The 20,410-nt window shown below is 36.4% G+C and overlaps 1 protein-coding gene across 1 annotated transcript in view; it reads left to right on the top strand.

Moving 5' to 3' along the window:
• CSMD1 (CUB and Sushi multiple domains 1) overlaps positions 1-20,410 on the top strand; it is a 1,072,234-nt gene that overhangs the window by 969,432 nt on the left and 82,392 nt on the right. The window contains exons 41-48 of the mRNA XM_087718982.1: positions 4,091-4,207; positions 7,191-7,400; positions 7,652-7,840; positions 11,504-11,681; positions 13,983-14,128; positions 15,763-15,843; positions 17,237-17,350; positions 19,197-19,385. Coding sequence (XP_087575108.1) covers positions 4,091-4,207; positions 7,191-7,400; positions 7,652-7,840; positions 11,504-11,681; positions 13,983-14,128; positions 15,763-15,843; positions 17,237-17,350; positions 19,197-19,385 — 1,224 coding nt within the window. The remainder of the gene's footprint in view (positions 1-4,090; positions 4,208-7,190; positions 7,401-7,651; positions 7,841-11,503; positions 11,682-13,982; positions 14,129-15,762; positions 15,844-17,236; positions 17,351-19,196; positions 19,386-20,410) is intronic.

Genomic DNA, 20,410 nt, shown 5'->3' on the forward strand with positions numbered 1-20,410 from the left:
CAGAAGAAACAACATATTCAGATTGTGCAGGAAGATCACATGAACATAAGTAATGGCATAATTCAGTCACCAAATGATATACAGGAACATCTGTAAAAAAAATATCATGTACAGTGCCAGTAATAAAAAAAAAATTGGTGGGAACACTGAGTTGAAAAAGTGGTCAAAAATGAGCAGAATAAAATATAATTTTATGGAATTTCCAAATACAGACTAATCAGTTCTTGGGTCATAAACAAGGCTGGAAAGAAGAAAATGTAAATAATTAAAATGGCAATAACATGGCGTAGTAGAATAGAAGGCAAAAAATGGAGAAGTTCATGAAGTACCAAAATCTGAAAATTGAATCTGAAAAATTATGGCAAAAAGTTAGTGGTGGTTGTCCTATTGATTATTGGCACACTGGGTGCCATACCCAAAACTTTTGGATGGCACTTAAAAAAAATCTGTCCAATGATGAAATTTCCTGTTGTTGGAAGAAAAATCTGACTTGGGTCCAATCGGGGAAAAATATGCTGGAAATAAAAGGGAGGCTGGTTGGAAAGAAGGACTCCAGAAACTTCCGTGACAGAAGCATGTTTCTGGAGTGGTTGACGCCTTGTTTTAGGAATAGATGGATTTTTACAGGGTCCGGAGATACTCTAGGGTGTTGTGCAATGTAGTGAGCCTTGTGTCTTTTTCTATTCTAATGGTGGTGGGTTAATCCTATTATATCCTAGAGATTATGCCCTGTCCTTAGAATTTGGGTGGGGAATGTGAATTCTTAATCCCATCACCTGGAACTGGAGGTGTTTTGTTCATGAATAGATTGGCTCAGTCTTTCTTAATTGGCACCAAATATCCATCTCTAAAGACGTCAGGCATCTGCTGGAAGCTATTAAGAAAGACTGAGGCTGCTTTCTGCCTTTAAGAACATGTTGTTGTTATTTTTTCTCATTTCTCCTTTGGGGAAATATAATATTCTGCCTCTCTTAATATTAAGAATAAAGAATATTTTAATCTGGGAGGAGGGCTCCCTACAGTCTTAATTGCAAAATGCCACACATCTGTGCATTTTATATGCCAATATATTAGGTTCTTAGGAAGAACTCTATATAAATGAAGGCCAACACCTGCTAAAGAACTGGCAAGTGTGACTTCATATTGGCATGAACAACTAATAATGATATAAAAACAGTGCTGATATTTAACATAATATCCCATATATAGTGTTACAAGTGAAAATATAGTTCCTTTTTTTTTCCTATGCAACTCCATATTTATTCATTCCACTGGCTTCCCCCCTTTTCCTACATCTCTGACTGACATCCTACCTTCTGTAAGCTGGAAAAAGAAGGGAGTGGTTCTACCTGTTATGCATTATACATTGGGGATACTTTAATAATGCTTAACAATTCCCATTCATTCTCTCATATAACTTTCCTTGACAATCTAAATCAGTGTTTCTCAACCTTGGCAACTTGAAGATGTCCGGACTTCAACTCCCAGAATTCCCCAGCCAGCATTCGCTGGCTGGGGAATTCTGGGAGTTGAAGTCCGGACATCTTCAAGTTGCCAAGGTTGAGAAACACTGATCTAAATAGTCCTGATTTTATAAATCCCACATTAGGCAGTCTGTCTCCTTCCTCCCTTTTAGACAAAGGCTCAAGCTCCTCCCACTGGCTTTGATCAATAATTTAGAAAGGATTGTGACCACGGGTCTTCTTCCACGTGGCCTTATTTCACAGTTATAGAAAAAAAATGGTGGGGGAAAGTTGTGTTATTAAGGGAAAATGTGCACACAATACTCAGTGTGGCTCTTTTCCCTTATTTCCTTATGTGCTAGTTAGAGAAGGAGCTTCAAAACTTTTAGCAAGTTATGAGCACCTTCAGTGTTTCTGGGCTTTGTGGAAATAGGACATTCATTATCTATACACTCTATACCCAGAGTCTCTAGGGAGTGGGCGGCATACAAATGTCAATAAACCTAAACCTATACTTTCACTTTTTGAGTCATCCAGTTATTCTTCTATCTCTTGCAAGTAGAATGGCCAAACTTTAGTGCAAGCATATAAGAACTCTGTGAGACCGAGAGACTCCACTAAGATCCTTTATTTCAGGTTTTTATAATCTGCCGGTTGCTGAACTAAATTGCTTTGTGCATTACTGATTTACAAACTTTCATTTAAATATTTATGTAAACCTTTTGCTGTCTTTCTTTCCCATCATTCTTTAGAATGCCAATTATATGATAAGGGTAGATATGTTCTCTTCTCCTTTATTCAGTTGGTTCCAATTCATTTGGAGAGAGAGGGGGGAAAAAAACCTTATTTTTATTGTGATGCATAGCATGTTTTAGAATAATTTCTCATAATCAGGTGTTTTCACATTGAAATGGGAAGCAATCAAATCTCATAGAAACATGAAGAGCAGTTAGATTTATTTTGTAACAAGGAAAGATTAAGATGTTTTGTGTGTGTGTTTTATACTTAACCCCCCCCCCTGCATTTTCCTACAGCAAAGGGGGATTCTTTTGCCACACCAGTTGCATTTTTAGGTAATACAATTTGCAAAAGCATTATGGGCAATTATGCAGCTGACGGGCTGCAGACAATCTTGTGCTTCTGTGAAAAGTCAGAAGATTATATTCAAATGTAAACAAAAGTAATTTCATGTTAAAAACCTAGTATTTTATTTATATTGTCTCTTCGTTTTGATATTTTATGTTTTAATATTGCAAGCTGCCTAGTGCTTCCCCTGCAGTAAGATAGGTGGCCAGCACATTTTAAAAAATAAATAAAAAATAAAATAAAATATGCTATGAGCCGAGGTGGCGCAGTGGTTAAATGCAGCACTGCAGGCTACTTCAGCTGACTGCAGTTCAGCAGTTCGGCTGTTCAAATCTCACCGGCTCAAGGTTGACTCAGCCTTCCCTCCTTCCGAGGTGGGTAAAATGAGGACCCGGATTGTTGTTGGGGGGAATATGCTGACTCTGTAAACCGCTTAGAGAGGGCTGAAAGCCCTATGAAGCGGTATATAAGTCTAACTGCTATTGCTATTGCTATGCTAAAAGATTTTTGTAGTGATTTTAGAAAGCAGTTGTTGCTTTGCCTTTTTTTTTGAGCACTAGAATGCTCATTTAGACATGTAGTAGAGAAAGATCTTGAGTGACTTGAATTTTGTGTGATTTGTTTGTTTAATTTATTTAAAACATTTACATAGTTGCCCATCTTATAACCGACTCTGAACAGGTCCCAATCAAGTTAAAACAGCATAAAAGCCATATCAAAACTATAAAAAACGGAGAGGGAAAATGAATTTCATTACAAATAAAAGGATGTAAGCCAAGAGAGAGAAAGAAAAGTCTTTGTAGGGTGTAATATTTGATAAGTATTCTTAAAGAATACACATGCTCATTCCTTCTGTCAATGTAATCTATAGGTCAGTGTTTCTCAACCTTGGCCACTTGAAGATGTCCGGACTTCAACTCCCAGAATTCCCCAGCCAGCATTCGCTGGCTAGGGAATTCTGGGAGTTGAAGTCCGGACATCTTCAAGTGGCCAAGGTTGAGAAACACTGCTATAGGTTATCCTTTTAAGATTATAGCCTGAGATTCATAGTGGAAATTTCATCTTTTTAACTAGCTATATATACCATTAAAACAGGTGTTTTTTTTTATTATTCTGGAAAAAGTCTTCAGTGTGTATATTGATTGCTTATTACTTTTCTTTACTTTATTGGACTTACATGCCACCCTTCTCCCAAAGGACTCAGGGCGGCGAACAACACAAAAACGCATAGAACAAAAGGTAAAAAATATTAAATAGGAAATCCAATAACCTTCAACCTTATTGATACCTTCAGTTTTCTGATCTTAAAATAGTGGATAGGTAGAAAAATCTGACACAACAAATAGAGTTGGAAAATTGTTTGTACAATAGTTCTGCGTGGACTTGCATCAATACAAGTTCTTTACTAGCACAAGTGAAGTGAACTTTTGTGACTGTGGGCAGCAACATCAACATTGTGCAGCTCCTAAGATGCTCAATTGTTGGATTATTTTTTATGATAAACTTTCATATGCTCTCAATGGATTGTTTATATATTATAGCCAAATGTGGTGGCACACTGACGAACATGGCTGGCGTGATCCTGAGCCCAGGTTTCCCAGGAAATTATCCGAGCAATCTAGGCTGCACATGGAAGATATTATTACCTATTGGATACGGTAAGATTCCTGATTGAAGGACGTCGTTTTATTTATCCAAAATCATGCTGCTTTAAAAAAAAAATCCATCCACTAGCCTTATACATGTATTCAAAAATTTGTATTTGTATTTCCCTTTATTTGTATGCCGCCCTTTTCCCTGGGGGGACTCAGGGCGGCTCACAGTTCAAAAAAAGGGGGGGGGAAGGACAAACAATTTCTAACATACAGACAATACATCATTATTAAAAACGCAACAGTCACACAATTCGAGTGGGGTTAGAATCTTAACCCCAGGCCAGCCGGGACAGCCAGATCTTTAAAGCGGCGCGGAAGGACTGGAGGGTGGTGAGGGTCCGAATCTCCACGGGGAGTTCGTTCCAGAGGATCGGAGCAGCCACCGAGAAGGCTCTGCTCCGGGTAGTTGCCAGTCTACACTGGCTAGATGATGGAATTCGGAGGAGGCCTAATCTATGCGATCGTATTGGTCTAGTGGAGGTAATTGGCAGTAGGCGGTCTCTCAAGTACCCAGGTCATAAATGAATCAAGGTACTAAAAATAATTCTGTTAAAATATCTTTTCTATATGCTGCTTTATTCAATGATTTTTTTTAATTTGAAAGTTAAATAACACTTTTTTCCCCTCTTTCTTTATTTTTAACTTTTTGTATCTTTTTAGCCCTGTATTTTGTAAGCCACCCGGAGTCCTTCAGGATTGGGCGGCATATAAATCCATTAAATTTACAATTTACTTGGAAACTTCCTGTTCTAGATTCATTAACCGCTGATGCACCTTCATTCTCTTCTGCCTTCCCTGATATGGCTGTTTAAAATACAATTCCCAATATTAGGTATAAACAAAAACTGGCCCAGGCTTCACCTGATATCTTTGGAAACATTATTTATGCAATTACTCGGACTTATTCTGAATAGCTTTAATTGGCGCAAAGGCGTGAAATAAAACAATGTCTAATTCAATTAAGCTTCTCCTTTGCTAGTCCTCGGAAAAGAGGCCAGTTCACTCGTGTGCATTTCTTTCCTTTGTCTTTCCCTGTGTTTATGGAGAGGGTTTTTTTGTATTGTTCATAAAGGGTAAATAATAATTCAATATCATTTGCCAGACTGAAAGTTTTAGGCTGGTTTTTTTTTAATCATTGTAATATTATATAGAACTTGAATTTGTTTAAACTTCTTTGCATTCATTAGTAATGTAGTTACTTATCTTGAAAAGAATAATAACAAGAAAAAAAGTGAGATAACTATGGGTACATGTTCTCCAAAGAAAGAAAGGAAATATCTAAAATAAAATAGAAAATATTTTTTTTTTAAGTTGGTGGATTGTGAGATGTAGCTAATTAAACATGGCTCATTTAGGTCAATATTAATTTACTTTTCTGTACTAACAGCTTTCTTTCATTACATGGATTTATGTAATATAATATACCAAGAAAAGATAATATTTTACAGCAAAGTAATTAGTTAAGTTAATTAGTTTGCTTGAAATAAATCTTATTATGGTACTATGTTCTTAATCATGAAGCTTGCACAATTGTGATGTCTTGCTATAGTTTAGAAATCTGAATAGGGTTTTCACAGATTGCTTTCTGTGAAACCCATTCATCCATTTCTGTTCCTGCGAATTACAAAATTATTTTTTTTTGTTGATAATTAAGTGAGGTCCAACTTATAAAAGACAGAGATTCTATTTTTTTATGAGCAACACATAACTTGGTTCATTAAACAGAGATTATCCAGTTCTCTATTGTTTCCGTATCAATTGAAAATGTACACCTTCCCTTTGGGGGTCCTTCCTAAAATATTCTAATATATGATACAAAATGGGCCAGAAAAAATTCAAGGTCCGTCCTTGAACTGCCTACAGTTTGCCTACCTTCTCTAAAGAGATGAAAGCAAAACCATATTCCTGATCCCGGATACATAATATTTCTGTTATTGAAGACTATAGAGCAGGAGTGTTGCATCGTTACAGCAGTGTCATGTGATGTATTGTGACTTTTTCCGCTTTGCTAAACTGGGTGTGGGAGTGGCCAACGTGTGGTGCATCCGGCGTATGGGCCGGGAGTTTGACGCGCCTGGTATAGAATGTTTGATGGAGTAGTAGTTAAGCTGCTATCTTAAAAACCAGGAGACTGTGAGTTCTAACTGTGTGACATTGAACCACTCATATTCTCTCAGCCCAACTTATCTAACAAGGTTTTTGTTGTGGGGAAAACAGGAGGAGGAAGAGGTGTTAGGTATGTTCACCCCCTTGAGTTGTATAGAAAAAATAAAGATGGGATAATAACCTTTGGAAAAAACCCATTAGTGTACATTAAAGATGAAATTTACCGCATGCCAATTCCTAGGCTTAAACCCTAATAGTTTTTCTGCTGAGATTGCTAAATTCACTATATTATAGTATATAATTTAACAACCCAGTTTTGCTTATTATCTATAAAAGATATGCATTCTGGTTTCTGAACAGTTATTATTATGGGTCATACAGTGTTACCATGTGCATTTCTTTTAATCAGAATAAGTAAAACCAGTACAATAATTGTAATGAACTCTGGGGGAAAATTGTGACATTATTGTACTAACCAATGGTAAACTTAGAAAAAATTGGTAGAAAGGGTAAATATAGCTGTAAGATACACAGTCTTCATTTATGTTAATCATATTTTGATAACCTCTGCCTTTCTCTGTAATATGGGCCTAATGATATTAACGGATTATTAAGGTTTAAGGTTTATTGAAAACAAGTATGTGAAACATTTTGAGCAACTAGGAAATAAAATGTTATTCATATATAGTTAATACTTATTCTACTTGTACTCACATTTATTATTTTTTACATTAACTAAGTTCCTTGTCAACTGGGAATCCAAGCTGGAATATACACATCTGGATTGAATAATGCAGTTTGCTTATATAATTGCTGCTTTTTTAAAAAAAATCTACAATATACTAAACTTTCAGATTTTTTTATTATTTTTGCTACATAGGGGCGCATCTACAATTTCTGAACTTCTCCACCGAAGCTAACCATGACTTCCTTGAAATTCAGAATGGGCCTTACCACACCAGTTCTATGATTGGCCAGTTCAGTGGTACAGATCTTCCACCATCTTTATTAAGTACAACACATGAAACTCTTATCCACTTTTATAGTGATCATTCAGAAAACCGACATGGATTTAAATTTGCATATCAAGGTAAGTAATGAATGATATAAACAGTTTCAGTTATTAGAAGAATGACTTCTCACGACAAGATTTTTTTCATTCCGTAATTTTTCAAAAGGCTGGAATTAATATACTTTTTTTTTCCTCGTGTGCTTCCTGGTTTTTCTTTGATTTTTTTTTTAAAAAATCTGGCTTTTAAGTGGTCTTTGTTTTGAAAGTTTTTTTATGATTTTTAAAATTTTCTGGGGAAGAAAATACGTTATCTTTTTTTTCCTCCTCAGCTTATGAATTACAGAATTGTCCAGATCCTCCTCCATTTTATAATGGATATATAATCAATTCCGATTACAGTGTGGGCCAGTCTATCTCATTCGAATGCTATCCTGGATATGTATTAATCGGTCACTCCGTGCTCACTTGCCATCATGGGATCAACAGAAACTGGAACCATCCTTTTCCAAAGTGTGAAGGTAGCTTTTGTTCATGTTATGATTGTTTACATTCCAAGATGTTCTTGTGGCTAATGTGTTCAAGAAAGAAAGAAAAAGAAGAAAAGTAAAGATAAATCAAGTCGATATATGAAAATCATGATCTGTTGCAAGCCTCATAACTGTTTCATTGGGAATCAGAACTGACAAAGAAAGGCATTTTTCTTCAAAAATGAAAAGTAGCTTATAAAAGTCACGTTCTTTCATGTCCCCTATCATAAATCATTACCCCTTCTTTCCTTACATTTACATACAATCCTCATTTGTGCTTCTTCGAAATGTAGTTTTTCCTGGCTTGTGATGCTCATAAAACAACCAGATGATGTTGATCATCTTGGAACTTACCATTTCTAAAGCTACAAATATCACTGCCACAGGCATATTCCTGATTCCTGAAAGAGAGAATGAAATGAGTAATAGCAAGGGATGGAGAAAGAGAGTTTGATTTTTAAGGCTTTTTAGAAGGTAGGAAGCAATTTGGGATGTGGATTTAGCAAGGAGAGACGGATGAGTTTGGATTTTTTTTAAAAATTATGGGTCATAACTCTTCCCTTTGTATTGAAAACAGTTGTAAGTTAAAGAATTAGTTTCTCTTACCTGTCTATCACTGTATTAAATGTGGTACATAACTGCATTTCTTTTATTCCCTCAATAAATGAAAGCTAAAATACCATGTCGGATTCATGCTCAGATTTTTATGTTTTAAATCACAGAGAGGGGACATTGGTTTGGACGTATGACAGTAGGATAATAGGCATTTAAGCTCAACTTTTCCTTTAGGAAATAAATAATAGAAGGGGGGCAGAGGATAAAGGGACATTAAGAAAAAAAACCAGCTCCAGGAGAAACTGCCTCTACAATAGTATCCAATGCACACAATACTCATTTCTAAATCAACAATGTGATTTCACCCAGAAACTTTCTCAATATGTGCTGAATTCCAAATTTTGGCTGCTGGGAAAAAGAGTTGCTGGAAAAATTCAGTTCCCTTCTCCCCTTCTCGATTAAATAGCTGATCTGCAGAATGTGAAATAGATTTCAAATAGCTTCAATTGCACATGCTTCTTTGTTTAGGATTATCTTCAATTAATTGCTTGCAATGATTATTTGGATATCCATAGTTCGTGTTAATTGGTTGGCTCTTTGGTTCATGCACCTGTATATGTAAATTTAAACATCCAAACTATGCTAATGGTTCCTTATTTATATTTTAAAACATGGCTTCTAACTCACGTCACTTGTTTTTTTTTAATTGATGAGCTCAGAATTTCTTCAAATTACTTTGAAATCTCACACACGGTATATAGTGGAATAGAGTTAACTATTCTATGCCATGCTTAGAATTAAAATTATTTGTAGCAAATGCCATAACTAAAATAATATTTTAACATTTATAAATAAAATTCCATGGGGGGGAAATTGTCAACTTTGTCATGCAGAAAAACCAGATGGGAACCTTCGAAATAAACTGTATCATGCTTAGATATCTACACATGACGTGGTTTTTTTTTTGTTGTTGTTGTTGCCACCTGGCAATGTTAATTATTTGCAATTAAAAACCAGTTTACAGTAAACAATGTAATTGCCAGGAGTATATTTATTATAGAGGTTGGGCATATTGCCACGCTGATCAGTGAATGGCAAGATGCACGTTTCAAATTACTTTAAAAAGAAACCTATACCTTGCAAATTTTAATAATGAGGTACTTCTTTAATGTCACTGCACAGTAACTGTGGCATTGTGTGTATCCTGTCACATTTACCATGTTTGTTGGAGCTATGAAAAGCTGATGATGAGTTTCAGTACACTTCAAAGCATCCTTTTTGGTTTTTAAAGTCCTTCCTTGCCAAAGGCCAAGGTGTCTGAAGCAGCTGCAATTTCATTTGATGCCAGCAGAGTGCAAAGAGAGACTGGCGAGTGATGCAGTGGTTTGTGCGCTGCCAATAGCTTAATTTATAACCAAAGATGCAGCCGTGGGCAGTGAATCGCAGAAGCTGCCACTGCTATTCATTGCACTTATTGTGTGCACATGACTCTCTTTGCTTGCACCATAATTCATGACTGGTGAGGAGAATCTCTTATTCCCTTTCTGAGCTGTTCATATACTGAGATCCTTTTTTATAACTCACACCTTTGCCAGTTGAGGAAGGGGCCAGCAGGATGAAGGCTTTCTTTGCTGCTGCCGGATTATGATATCTTGTCCTCAGAGCAGCCACTTGATATTAGCAATGGATGAATCATTTATTTTATTTATTTATTTGTCTTGTATGCCGCCCACTCCTGGAGGACTCCGGGCGGCTCACAAAAGACAAGGGAAAGGGGAGGGGGAACTAGACAAAGACAACATATTTAAAAACAAAAGCCAACATTCACAATTTCCGTGGAGGTAGATGTTTCTCAGACCCCCCCCCCCCGGCCTGCTGGAGCAGCCAGGACTTGGTGGCTTTGCAGAAAGCCGGGAGGGTAGTAAGGGTCTGGATCTCCACGGGGAGGTCATTCCAGAGGGCTGGAGCTGCAACAGAGAAGGGTCTCCCCCAGGGAGTCGCCAGCCAACATTGGCTGGCAGATGGAACCCGGAGGAGACCTAACCTGTGAGATCTAATTGGTCTGAGAGAGGTAGTCGGCAGGAGGCGGTCTCTCATATCCTTTTAATTCACATTGTTTCACATCTGATTACCCGTGATTTTGTTATGTTTGCCATTTGATGCTAAGTATGTATGCATGTGCAACAGTCTTGTGTGTATATGCAGAAATGTAATAATATTTGCCAGTCAGAAAACTATTTTAAGCATGCATGACAAAAAAAGAAAGACAGCAATTGTACATGAAGAAAGTTGCAATACATTCAAAGAACTACAAAAACTAGAGCATAATATTTTTAATCTGCAAATTGTTGTAGATGGTAAGATTTAATCTTTTGACAAGGATAGAGTTTCTAAAATGGGAAGGGGTGAGGAAACCAATATTTCTTGGACCGAATATAGCAATTCTGGCTGACTGGCTTCCAGCCTCCCTTCGATCTACCTTATAACCCTTAGCTTAGTAAAAAGAAGCTAATTGCTCTGGGGACATAAATTTGATAGGATTGCAATGCGGGAGAAAAGTGTGTGGCATACAGTGGAATTAACCTTTCACCTGAAACATTTTTATGATCCTTTTCAATATTTTCCTCAGTGAGAGAAGTATTTTTTTTCCCCCAAAAAGGATTTAAATGGTAGTTGGTGTTTTTTTTTAATAAATCTAATTTCTGGTAGAAATGTTTGTCTGTCTATGTATATATGTGTATTTGTAGTGTAAAGGACTGTGTGCTATTTCATGTATGCTGTTTCAATTCAATACCAGAAACTGTAGATCCTATGTAAAAAGAAAAAAATTCTCCTCCTTCAACTTCAAAGCATCCCTACGCCATCATCCTGTCTTTTAGTTGACTGCTATTGAATTCTTTCAAGGTGCCAGTTTACCATAGTTACAAAACCCAGGTTATTCTACTTAATCTGCATTGCCTATTGTTATGAAAGATGATGTGTTTTGTTATTCTCCCACTTTGGATTTTATTATGTATTAAATGCAGCTGGCAGGGATACACCGGTTTCCAAAACACTAGATTGATGTATGTTATCATTTTTTTTCTTTTCTTTTATCAGCTCCTTGTGGGTATAATGTAACATCTCAGAATGGTACTGTGTATTCACCGGGATTTCCAGATGAATATCCAAATTCAAAAGATTGTACATGGCTTATAACCGTAGCCCAGGGTCATGGCATCTACATCAACTTTACATTACTCCAAACAGAATTGGTGAATGACTACATTGCAGTATGGTATGTTAATAATTATTGTGAAGGATAATATTTGGTTGTTTTTCCCATCTTTATATGACTAAATGAAACATACATACATACATACATACATACATACATACATACATACATACGTACATACGTACATACGTACGTACCGGGGTGGGTTTCGACCGGTTCGCACCAGTCCCTGCGATCCGGTTGGTCGCCGAACCCGGAAGTAAATAACTTCTGGGAACGGCGACGCCCCCCCCCCCCCGCGCCCGCGTGCGCCCGCACACCCGTGCCCGCTCCTTACCCGTTTTTTACGAATTCTGCGCTTTCCACGCATGCGCAGAACGCATACAGCGCCTGCGCGATCCTCCAGGAGAAGCTGGAGCATCGCGCAGATGCTAGTACACATGCGTGCGCCGTGGGTGCGCGAGGATGCTGTGTGCGTGCGCGAGGATGCCGCCGGCCTCGTTCCAACCGATCCGGTTGGAACGGGGCGAGAAACCCACCCCTGGTACGTACGTACGTACATATGTAATGTGTAACTGTAAGCACATATTCCTATACAGCAAATTTTGTTTAATTAGCACATTTCTTGTTCTGCTTAGCAAGCCATTTCAGAAACTCCTTGTGAGAAACAAAATAGTTTTATCTATAATGATATAAAAACACTATCAAGGAATTACACTTTATTTTTGCATGGTAGACTAATAGGATTTTGAAAACTTCTCCAAATTTATTTCTGCCCCATCCTGTACTGAAAAAATCACAGCAAGGTTAATTTGAGTTAATGACTTGTGCTAAGAGCCGAGGTGGCGCGGTGGTTAAATGTAGCACTGCAGGCTACTTCAGCTGACTGCAGTTCTGCAGTTCGGCTGTTCAAATCTCACCGGCTCAGGGTTGACTCAGCCTTCCATCCTTCCGAGGTGGGTAAAATGAGGACCCGGATTGTTGTTGGGGCAATATGCTGACTCTGTAAACCGCTTAGAGAGGGCTGAAAGCCCTATGAAGCGGTATATAAGTCTACTGCTATTGCTATTGCTTTTCTTCCCCTTTAATAGCTCTTTTACAATTTTCCTAAAATCAGCTCTGCACTTTTTACAATAATCTAAAATACATTTTATTAAAAATAAGAAGAAAATATAAACTTTAGTGTCAGGCCTGCAGCTCTGCCTTGAACTCTGATTTAATTTTGGATGATATTTGGACCGCCAACATTTAGGAAGTCACACAGAAAGCATTCAATTGCAAACAAGTTCACAATTTAGAGTTGTTTACATCAAAGACAGCATTTTAAAGCAATTTCCCATAGCATGCTATCCAAGACAACATAAAACAAATTCAATTTCTGAAGAATCAGCTGCTCAAAGAGCCCGAATATATAAACAGTAACTAAATTTCCACACATACAAGAAACTCCAGAGGTAACAGTTATAAGAAGTGATTCTTTAATACATTCTGAAGTAAATCAAAGATCTAGTTGTAGATTTTTGGCTAAAAAATTGTCTCTATCTTTTTTGGGGGGGGGGATTTTGAGTTTTTGAAACAAATGATTTTTCTTCCCTTCCCTGGTGTTTTTCAGTTTCCTGTAGAGATGAAACCTTTAATTGGGGACTTCAGATTAGTTTTCCTGGTCCAAGTACTCAATGTCTCCTTTAATTTCAATAGAAGAGAATATCTGTAGTTCAGAGTTGGATTTTGGAGTCCAAGATCTCTGAGCTTGGTTGTTTCTTGGCAGATTTTTCAAAATCCAACTAGGTGATATCATCAGTGCAAAAGCTCAGAGAACATCAAGGATTCCACACTTCTTTAATTTCTTCAGAGATGGTGCTTCTCTTCCTCTTAGAGACAAACTCTATGATCACCTAAGTAGTGAGGGATCCAGAGGAAGAGTTTATTGCTTATGTGAGGAATGATAATATCACACTCAAGAAGAACCCATTGAAAAAATGTGCGTACTTCTTGCTTGACAGGCTAAAGTACTATAACAAAGGGTAGGTTGGTTTCACAACACCATCAATGGATGGATCACAAACAAATTTAAGAAACAAACAAATACATAAATAAATAAAATGGGGGAATTGGAACAATTTCAGGACAAAAATAATAGATGTTGCTTTTTCTTAAAAAAAGGTTACACTTTTCACATTTAAGGATTGTTCTTAAATGTATGGACAAATTTGAATACAAATGAATCACTATGGAACAATTGTTTATATTATCCTCCCTTCTCAAAAGTTTAAAGCTGCTGTCAATCTACAATACTGTGAATATAAAACTTAATTACAATATTTTGCTGAAATGGTTGTTTTTTTTCCCCTGGGTTCCTAGGGATGGCCCAGATCAAAATTCACCCCAGCTGGGAGTATTCAGTGGGAACACAGCTCTGGAAACTGCCTTTAGCTCCAGTAATCAAGTCCTTCTCAAGTTCCACAGTGATTTCTCCACTGGGGGATTCTTTGTTCTCAATTTTCATGGTCAGTATTCTTTTTCTCATCTAACAAATCATATATGTGTGAGAAAGATAAGGAGAGTCAGACAGCATGGGGTGATTTAAAAGAATATTTTATTTCTATTGTTGTCAGAATAAATTAGATTACTTCAATTGGCATGCTATTTCATTTAATGAAAATCTGTATCAAACATTATTATCTGCAGCAAAAGGAGAGGTAAATATTTAATACATGTTACTTGGCTCTGAATGTTTTAAGGGAAAGCCCTAAGCACTTAATCCAGACCACACACTTATAAGTAAGTCTTAAGGACTTGGGAGTATTAGTGAAACAAGTTGGTATTCTAATTTCCTGTTAAAAAACCCTTGAACATGGAACATTGTCTCATTTGAAGCTATAGAATGACATCATTTCTGCTGATGTTGTCAGAAAAAAAGACCCATAGAGCAAGAAGAAGTTTCTAAAGAGATTGCTTGTGTTATTTAAGATGCATATTATTCATTTTCATTTTCTCAAAGACTTATTTTTGAGAAAGGACACTAATTGTAAGGAAAGTAGATGATATCTTTGGCTATATTGAAAAAGCAAGAAAGTAATGAAGGAGAATATGTCTTGGCATATGTACAGTTCTGCAGTTCGGCTGTTCAAATCTCACCGGCTCAAGGTTGACTCAGCCTTCCATCCTTCCGAGGTGGGTAAAATGAGGACCCGGATTGTTGTTGGGGGCAATATGCTGACTCTGTAAACCGCTTAGAGAGGGCTGAAAGCCCTATGAAGCGGTATATAAGTCTAACTGCTATTGCTATTGCTATTTCTATACATGCACTTCAGTGGTGGGTTTCAAAAATTGTTCGAACCTACTCTGTGAGTGTGGCCTCCTTTGTGGGAGTGGCTTGCTGCCAATGTGACCGGATGGGAGTGGCTTGCTGCCCATGTGACCGGATATGAAGATGCCGACTACGCTTGTCAGAACCACCTTAAATTACTTCACACACAGTACTGGCATGCATAAGAATATGATGTAAACTTGCTTTTTAAAAGGCATCTTTGGTTTGCCTTAAAACAACTTCAACACACGCAATGTTCTGATTGCACCACAAACGCCGTAGTCATCCTTACCTTTCACAGAGGCACTGAGTTTTATCAATAGGAGCATGAGAGTGTAGAATAATCATATCCAAGGACCAGTGGTGGGGTTCAAAAACATTTGGAACCTCTTCTGTAGGTGTGGCCTGCTTTCTGGGTCCACTGGTGGAAACTCTTCTAACCGGTTCGGTAGATTTGACGAACTGGTTCTACCGAATAGGTGCAAACTGGTAGGAACCCACCTCTGATGCACTTACATATTCTCAATAAGAAATTAAAGTTAACAAAATATTTACCTTTAATTTGTACAAAGGTAAGCATATATGGACGCTGTAATTCAATCCCAATATTCCACATGGGAATACAGACCCATATGATCAGTAGCTGTAAATAATATATCTTTCACTTATTTTTTTCACTATTGCCTATTTTTTAAAGATGCCTGTTTGCCATCTGTGTTATAATATTTACACGTCATTGCACCTTTTCCTCAAATATTGTTAGTTGGCATTCACCTTATAGTGAAATTTATCTCCAAAGCTTTACTAATCTAGTTTTCACTGATTCCGTAGCATATCAGCTTAAGAAGTGCCAGTCTCCTCCAGCCGTTCCTCATGCTGAATTGATTGCTGAAGATGATGATTTCGAAATAGGTAAAAATGTCTATATTACCCCATGTACATACTTATTGCCAATTCAGACTGCTACTTAATTGGTGTTATTAGTACATTTCAAATGTTTTATTTCCCTGAAAATTGTAATTATTATTAAATGTTGGAAGATGTGTGGTTTATTTGTATTCATTTAAGTATACTTAGATCAGTGTTTCTCAACCTTGGTGACTTTAAGTCCTGTGGACTTCAACTCCCAGAATCCCCCAGCCAGCGTAGCTACGCTGGCTGGGGGATTCTGGGAGTTGAAGTCCACAGGACTTAAAGTCACCAAGGTTAAGAAACACTGACTTAAATGGAAGCACTCCATGTTTTTTTAAAAAAGAATGCTTAATGTTTTAAACATTAAATTTCTTAAAATGGAACTTAATAAATCTATACTAATTATCTTTTTTTGCAATCTTTATATCTATTGTATCCCACTCAGAGCTTTTTAACCATAGAGCAATGTAGAAATACCACTATTAAATAATCAATCAAAAGTCACAACCACTGAGGCTACAGGTGTAAATATATAGTACATTTATGTTGTTTGATTATTTCCAATACAACTGTATTACACCAGTCTTATTTCGCTCATGGTGACATATTTTTCATTTAAAAAGTGACTCCAAATTCCAGTTCTCCTGTTAGCGGGGCATATTGGCTGGGGAAAAAATTACAAGATTGGAAAGCACACTCAAGATACAGAGAAAATGTTATAAGAAAACAAGGGATATGTGTATACAATAAGTTCTTTCATAAAACAAATGCGTTTCAGTGGGAAAATTGTAACTAAAAAGCAGAAGTTAGCGATCATTCCAGCATGTTTACAAGATATTCCTTTAATTAAAAGTCTAGAAATTAAAACTGTGTTAATGATGAAATACTAAATGTGTATATATAAGTTTTGCTGAAAAAAACCTTCTTAAAGGCGGATGAATTTAGTTCTGCATAAACATATTTCAGTTTTATGTGCATGTTAAAATTATATTAAAATCCCATTGAATTTAACAAAAAAAAAGTTGCATGATATTCAGGAGAAAGCTGATCCCTTTGTTTCTAGTTGAAACAAATTGAATATGTTACAGGTAGTCCTTGACATATAACTATAATGGGGCCTGTCCATTATGGTCATATGTTGTATGTATATATATATATATATATATATATATATATATATATATATATATATATATATATATATATATATATATATATATATATATATATATATATATATATATATATATATATATATATATATATATATATATATATATATAAAATTTGATGTGTGGAGCTGGTTGAAGCAATGATAGAAAGATATCGAATATATTGCTGTAATCTATATTTCAATACGTCTCAATTCACTTTTCTTTTTAAATTATTTCAGGAGACTTTGCCAAATACAAGTGTCACCCAGGCTACACTTTGGTTGGAAATGATATGACATTCTGTAAGTTAAAAGACCAACTTCAGTTTGAGGGCTCTCCCCCAGTTTGTGAAGGTATGTATGCAATAATTATACAGTATAGAGTAGGGGTGTCAAACTCGTTTTTATTGAGGGACGCATCACGGTTGTGCTTGATCTTGGGGGCCTGGGGTGGGTGTGGTCAGGGTGGGCATGGCTATTTCAACATCACTCGTGTCAAGGGGGGTTGTGGAGCGCTCTGCCAGTGAAAGTGGGTTCCCGACCTTCGTTTTTGGCTGTGACCGCCTCTTGCAACCCTCTGCCAGCGATAAAGAGCTCCATTATCTTGGTAGAGGCACTGTAGGCTGTTTCCAGGGTGGTCTGTGGGCCGGATCTAAACACCCTGTGGGCCGGATTCGGCCCCCGGGCCTTGAGTTTGACACTTATGGTAAAGAGAGATTATGATTAAAAGGTTTTCACATATTATATTCGAAATTTTAAATTTGCTTTAAATGAAGAATGTGATTATTAAGAAATATAATGGACATGCATTGAAATGGGTTCTCAGTATAAAAACTTTATTTTTGTTTTCAGATGTCTGCTATTTGAAACAAATTATCTCTATATCTTGTTTTACACTTCATTATTCATGGACGAGTAGACATTTCAATCCAATATGTGTCTCTTTGTCAGAGTTTTTAACGGAGTTATGTTTTAAGAACATGTAATCAAAACAATTTAAATAGTTTTCCCTCTGTGATTTCTATCAATATCTGCCCATGGGTAACAGCAATATGCTATTTTTAAAAAAAACAACAACAACAGGCAATTGTTTTAGCTCTGAAGGAAGAAAAATGGAAGGATTTCAGAATAAATATAAGAATAGAATACTGTTATCACAGAACATTGCGCAAAATGTCAGAACCAAAATAACGAGAAGAATTTTTTAGCAATAGCTATTGTGCCCTATATAAGATGAAGTGGTATAGTATTAGAGGCAGCAATTCAGGTGACAAAACAGAATCAATTGCATTTCAGATTTATATGAAAAGCACAATAAATCTGTCTTTTTATCGGAAATTCTAGAACCATGCTGTAATACTTTCAATGTATGTGCCGGATTTCCATATGTGCAAAGAAGCTGGCATAGATTCTTGGCATAATGGCATATTATATGAGTTTAAGACAGTGTTTTCTTCTATTGATTAGTGAAACAGGCAGCTTTTTCTGTCTTAAGTTTTATTAAAAGTAAGAATGGTCTACTTATGCTTACTGCTAACAGTTATATCCACCTTAGGCCCATACTCCTTATTTGAGTTTCTAAGTGTAGAGGGCAACCGTTTCTAGGAAACAGCTTTTTAAGTTCATGAAAATTGCCCACATAATCATTATTCTTCAGTTATCTTCTTAAACATTGTCATTATAGTATAAATATGAAATATGAACCAAGAATCTATAGCATTGTGAAGGATAACTGGATATTCTTCTGGGAATGGTGTAGTTGAGACCTAACAGCTTCTAGGGGGGCTAAGCAAATACAGGTGGTGTTATGATAAATTTACATAGCATTTTTTTGTTTCATGACAATTTCTTTATTCATTATATTACTGAAAATAGATTCAAGCTAAATAGATTCAAGTAAATATTATTTCAAGAGGGACATTCCTTTAATTTTAGTTCACCATCAAGGTAAAGGCAGTTTATGTATTCAGATCTAGTTTCTGAAGCATGCAGGGTTTTATGAAAGTAACATCTGTTATAATATAACTTGTTTTGAGGAGAAAATCTGCATTTTTATTGATTTTGCTCCAATAAGCAATAAATTTTAAAACTAGATTGAACATCTTTCTTCATATTTATGAAAAAGTGGCAATTTAAGAAAGTAAACTCCTTTATTTCCCTCCCCCCCTTATTTTTCCTGTCTCCCTTTTTTATTTTATAGCACAGTGCCCAGCAAATGAAATCCATACAGAATCATCTGGTGTAATCCTCAGTCCAGGATATCCAGGAAACTATCTCAATTCACAAACTTGTGCCTGGACTCTTAAAGTTGAACCAAATTATAACATCACTGTTTTTGTAGAATCGTTTCAAAGTGAAAAGCAATTCGATGAGCTGGAAATCTTTGATGGTGAGATTCTGTTTTTATTTGTTGGTTCAGTAATGTGGAAGGAATTAGAGTTCATACAGGCCTCATTATTCACAGTCTCCTTATCTGCAATTTCACATATCTAAGTTTGGAAAATAAAAACAAGACTTTGGTATCCAAGAGGTACCTTCAGATTTTGTCTCCCACCCACCCACCCACCCACCCCAAAGCAATAAATTTTAGTCAGCTTTTCACACCTCAGTAATTATTTTCATGGCCTTTGTTGGACACAATCTCATTTTCCAGATAGATAAAATAGAACCTTTGCCAGAACAAGGTCCACCTCTAATATTAAATTGTGTATTTTGGTATTTATAAAAATTGATCTATATCTTTTAATTTTAATCAAAGTATCCAAAAGGGATTCATTGGTGACACTGAAGCACTCTTCCTTGAAGCTTTACTGTACATCTTTTGGAAGATTTCAGCATATCTTTCAAAGTCGTCCGCAGCTATCTATAGATGTGTATACATAGAGCGTTGGTTTCCTTCGCATTCCCAATAGCATGTTGGTTCTACAGGCACACACGCACACACACGGACACACAACTCACACTCTTACTTTGAAGCAGCTGTGGAACACATCCAAGGGGAACATCTGCTTTTGTGCTCCAAGGAGAAATGTTTTATCATACTAATCTAGAGTCTGTTTTAAAAGTGTTACACTTCCTTAATAGATTCATTTCCATCACTCCTGAAGAAATGCGATTTCTTGTTGTTGATTATTTTCAGCCTTTGAAAAATGTTTCTTTTCAAACGAACAAGCCCAATGCTCCTTATCCTTATTTAGTCATTCAACATTGACTAACAACCCAATTGTCTACTTACCATTTTAGTTTTTTAACGTTTGGGTTTTTCTTGTTTGAATTTGTTTGGAAATAATGGCCTCTACTCGTACTAAACAGGTTGTTATCCTCATGAAACCTGCCCCCCCAATATGATATAGGGGAAAGGTTTCAAGCATGTTCCATCCTGCTTCTATTTAATGTTTTCCCAGTTCTTTCCAA

This window comes from Thamnophis sirtalis, unplaced genomic scaffold (genome assembly GCF_051295495.1).
Source record: "Thamnophis sirtalis isolate CommonGarterSnake01/CBP01778 unplaced genomic scaffold, rThaSir2_p1.2 scaffold_6, whole genome shotgun sequence".
Lineage (NCBI taxonomy): Eukaryota > Metazoa > Chordata > Lepidosauria > Squamata > Natricidae > Thamnophis > Thamnophis sirtalis.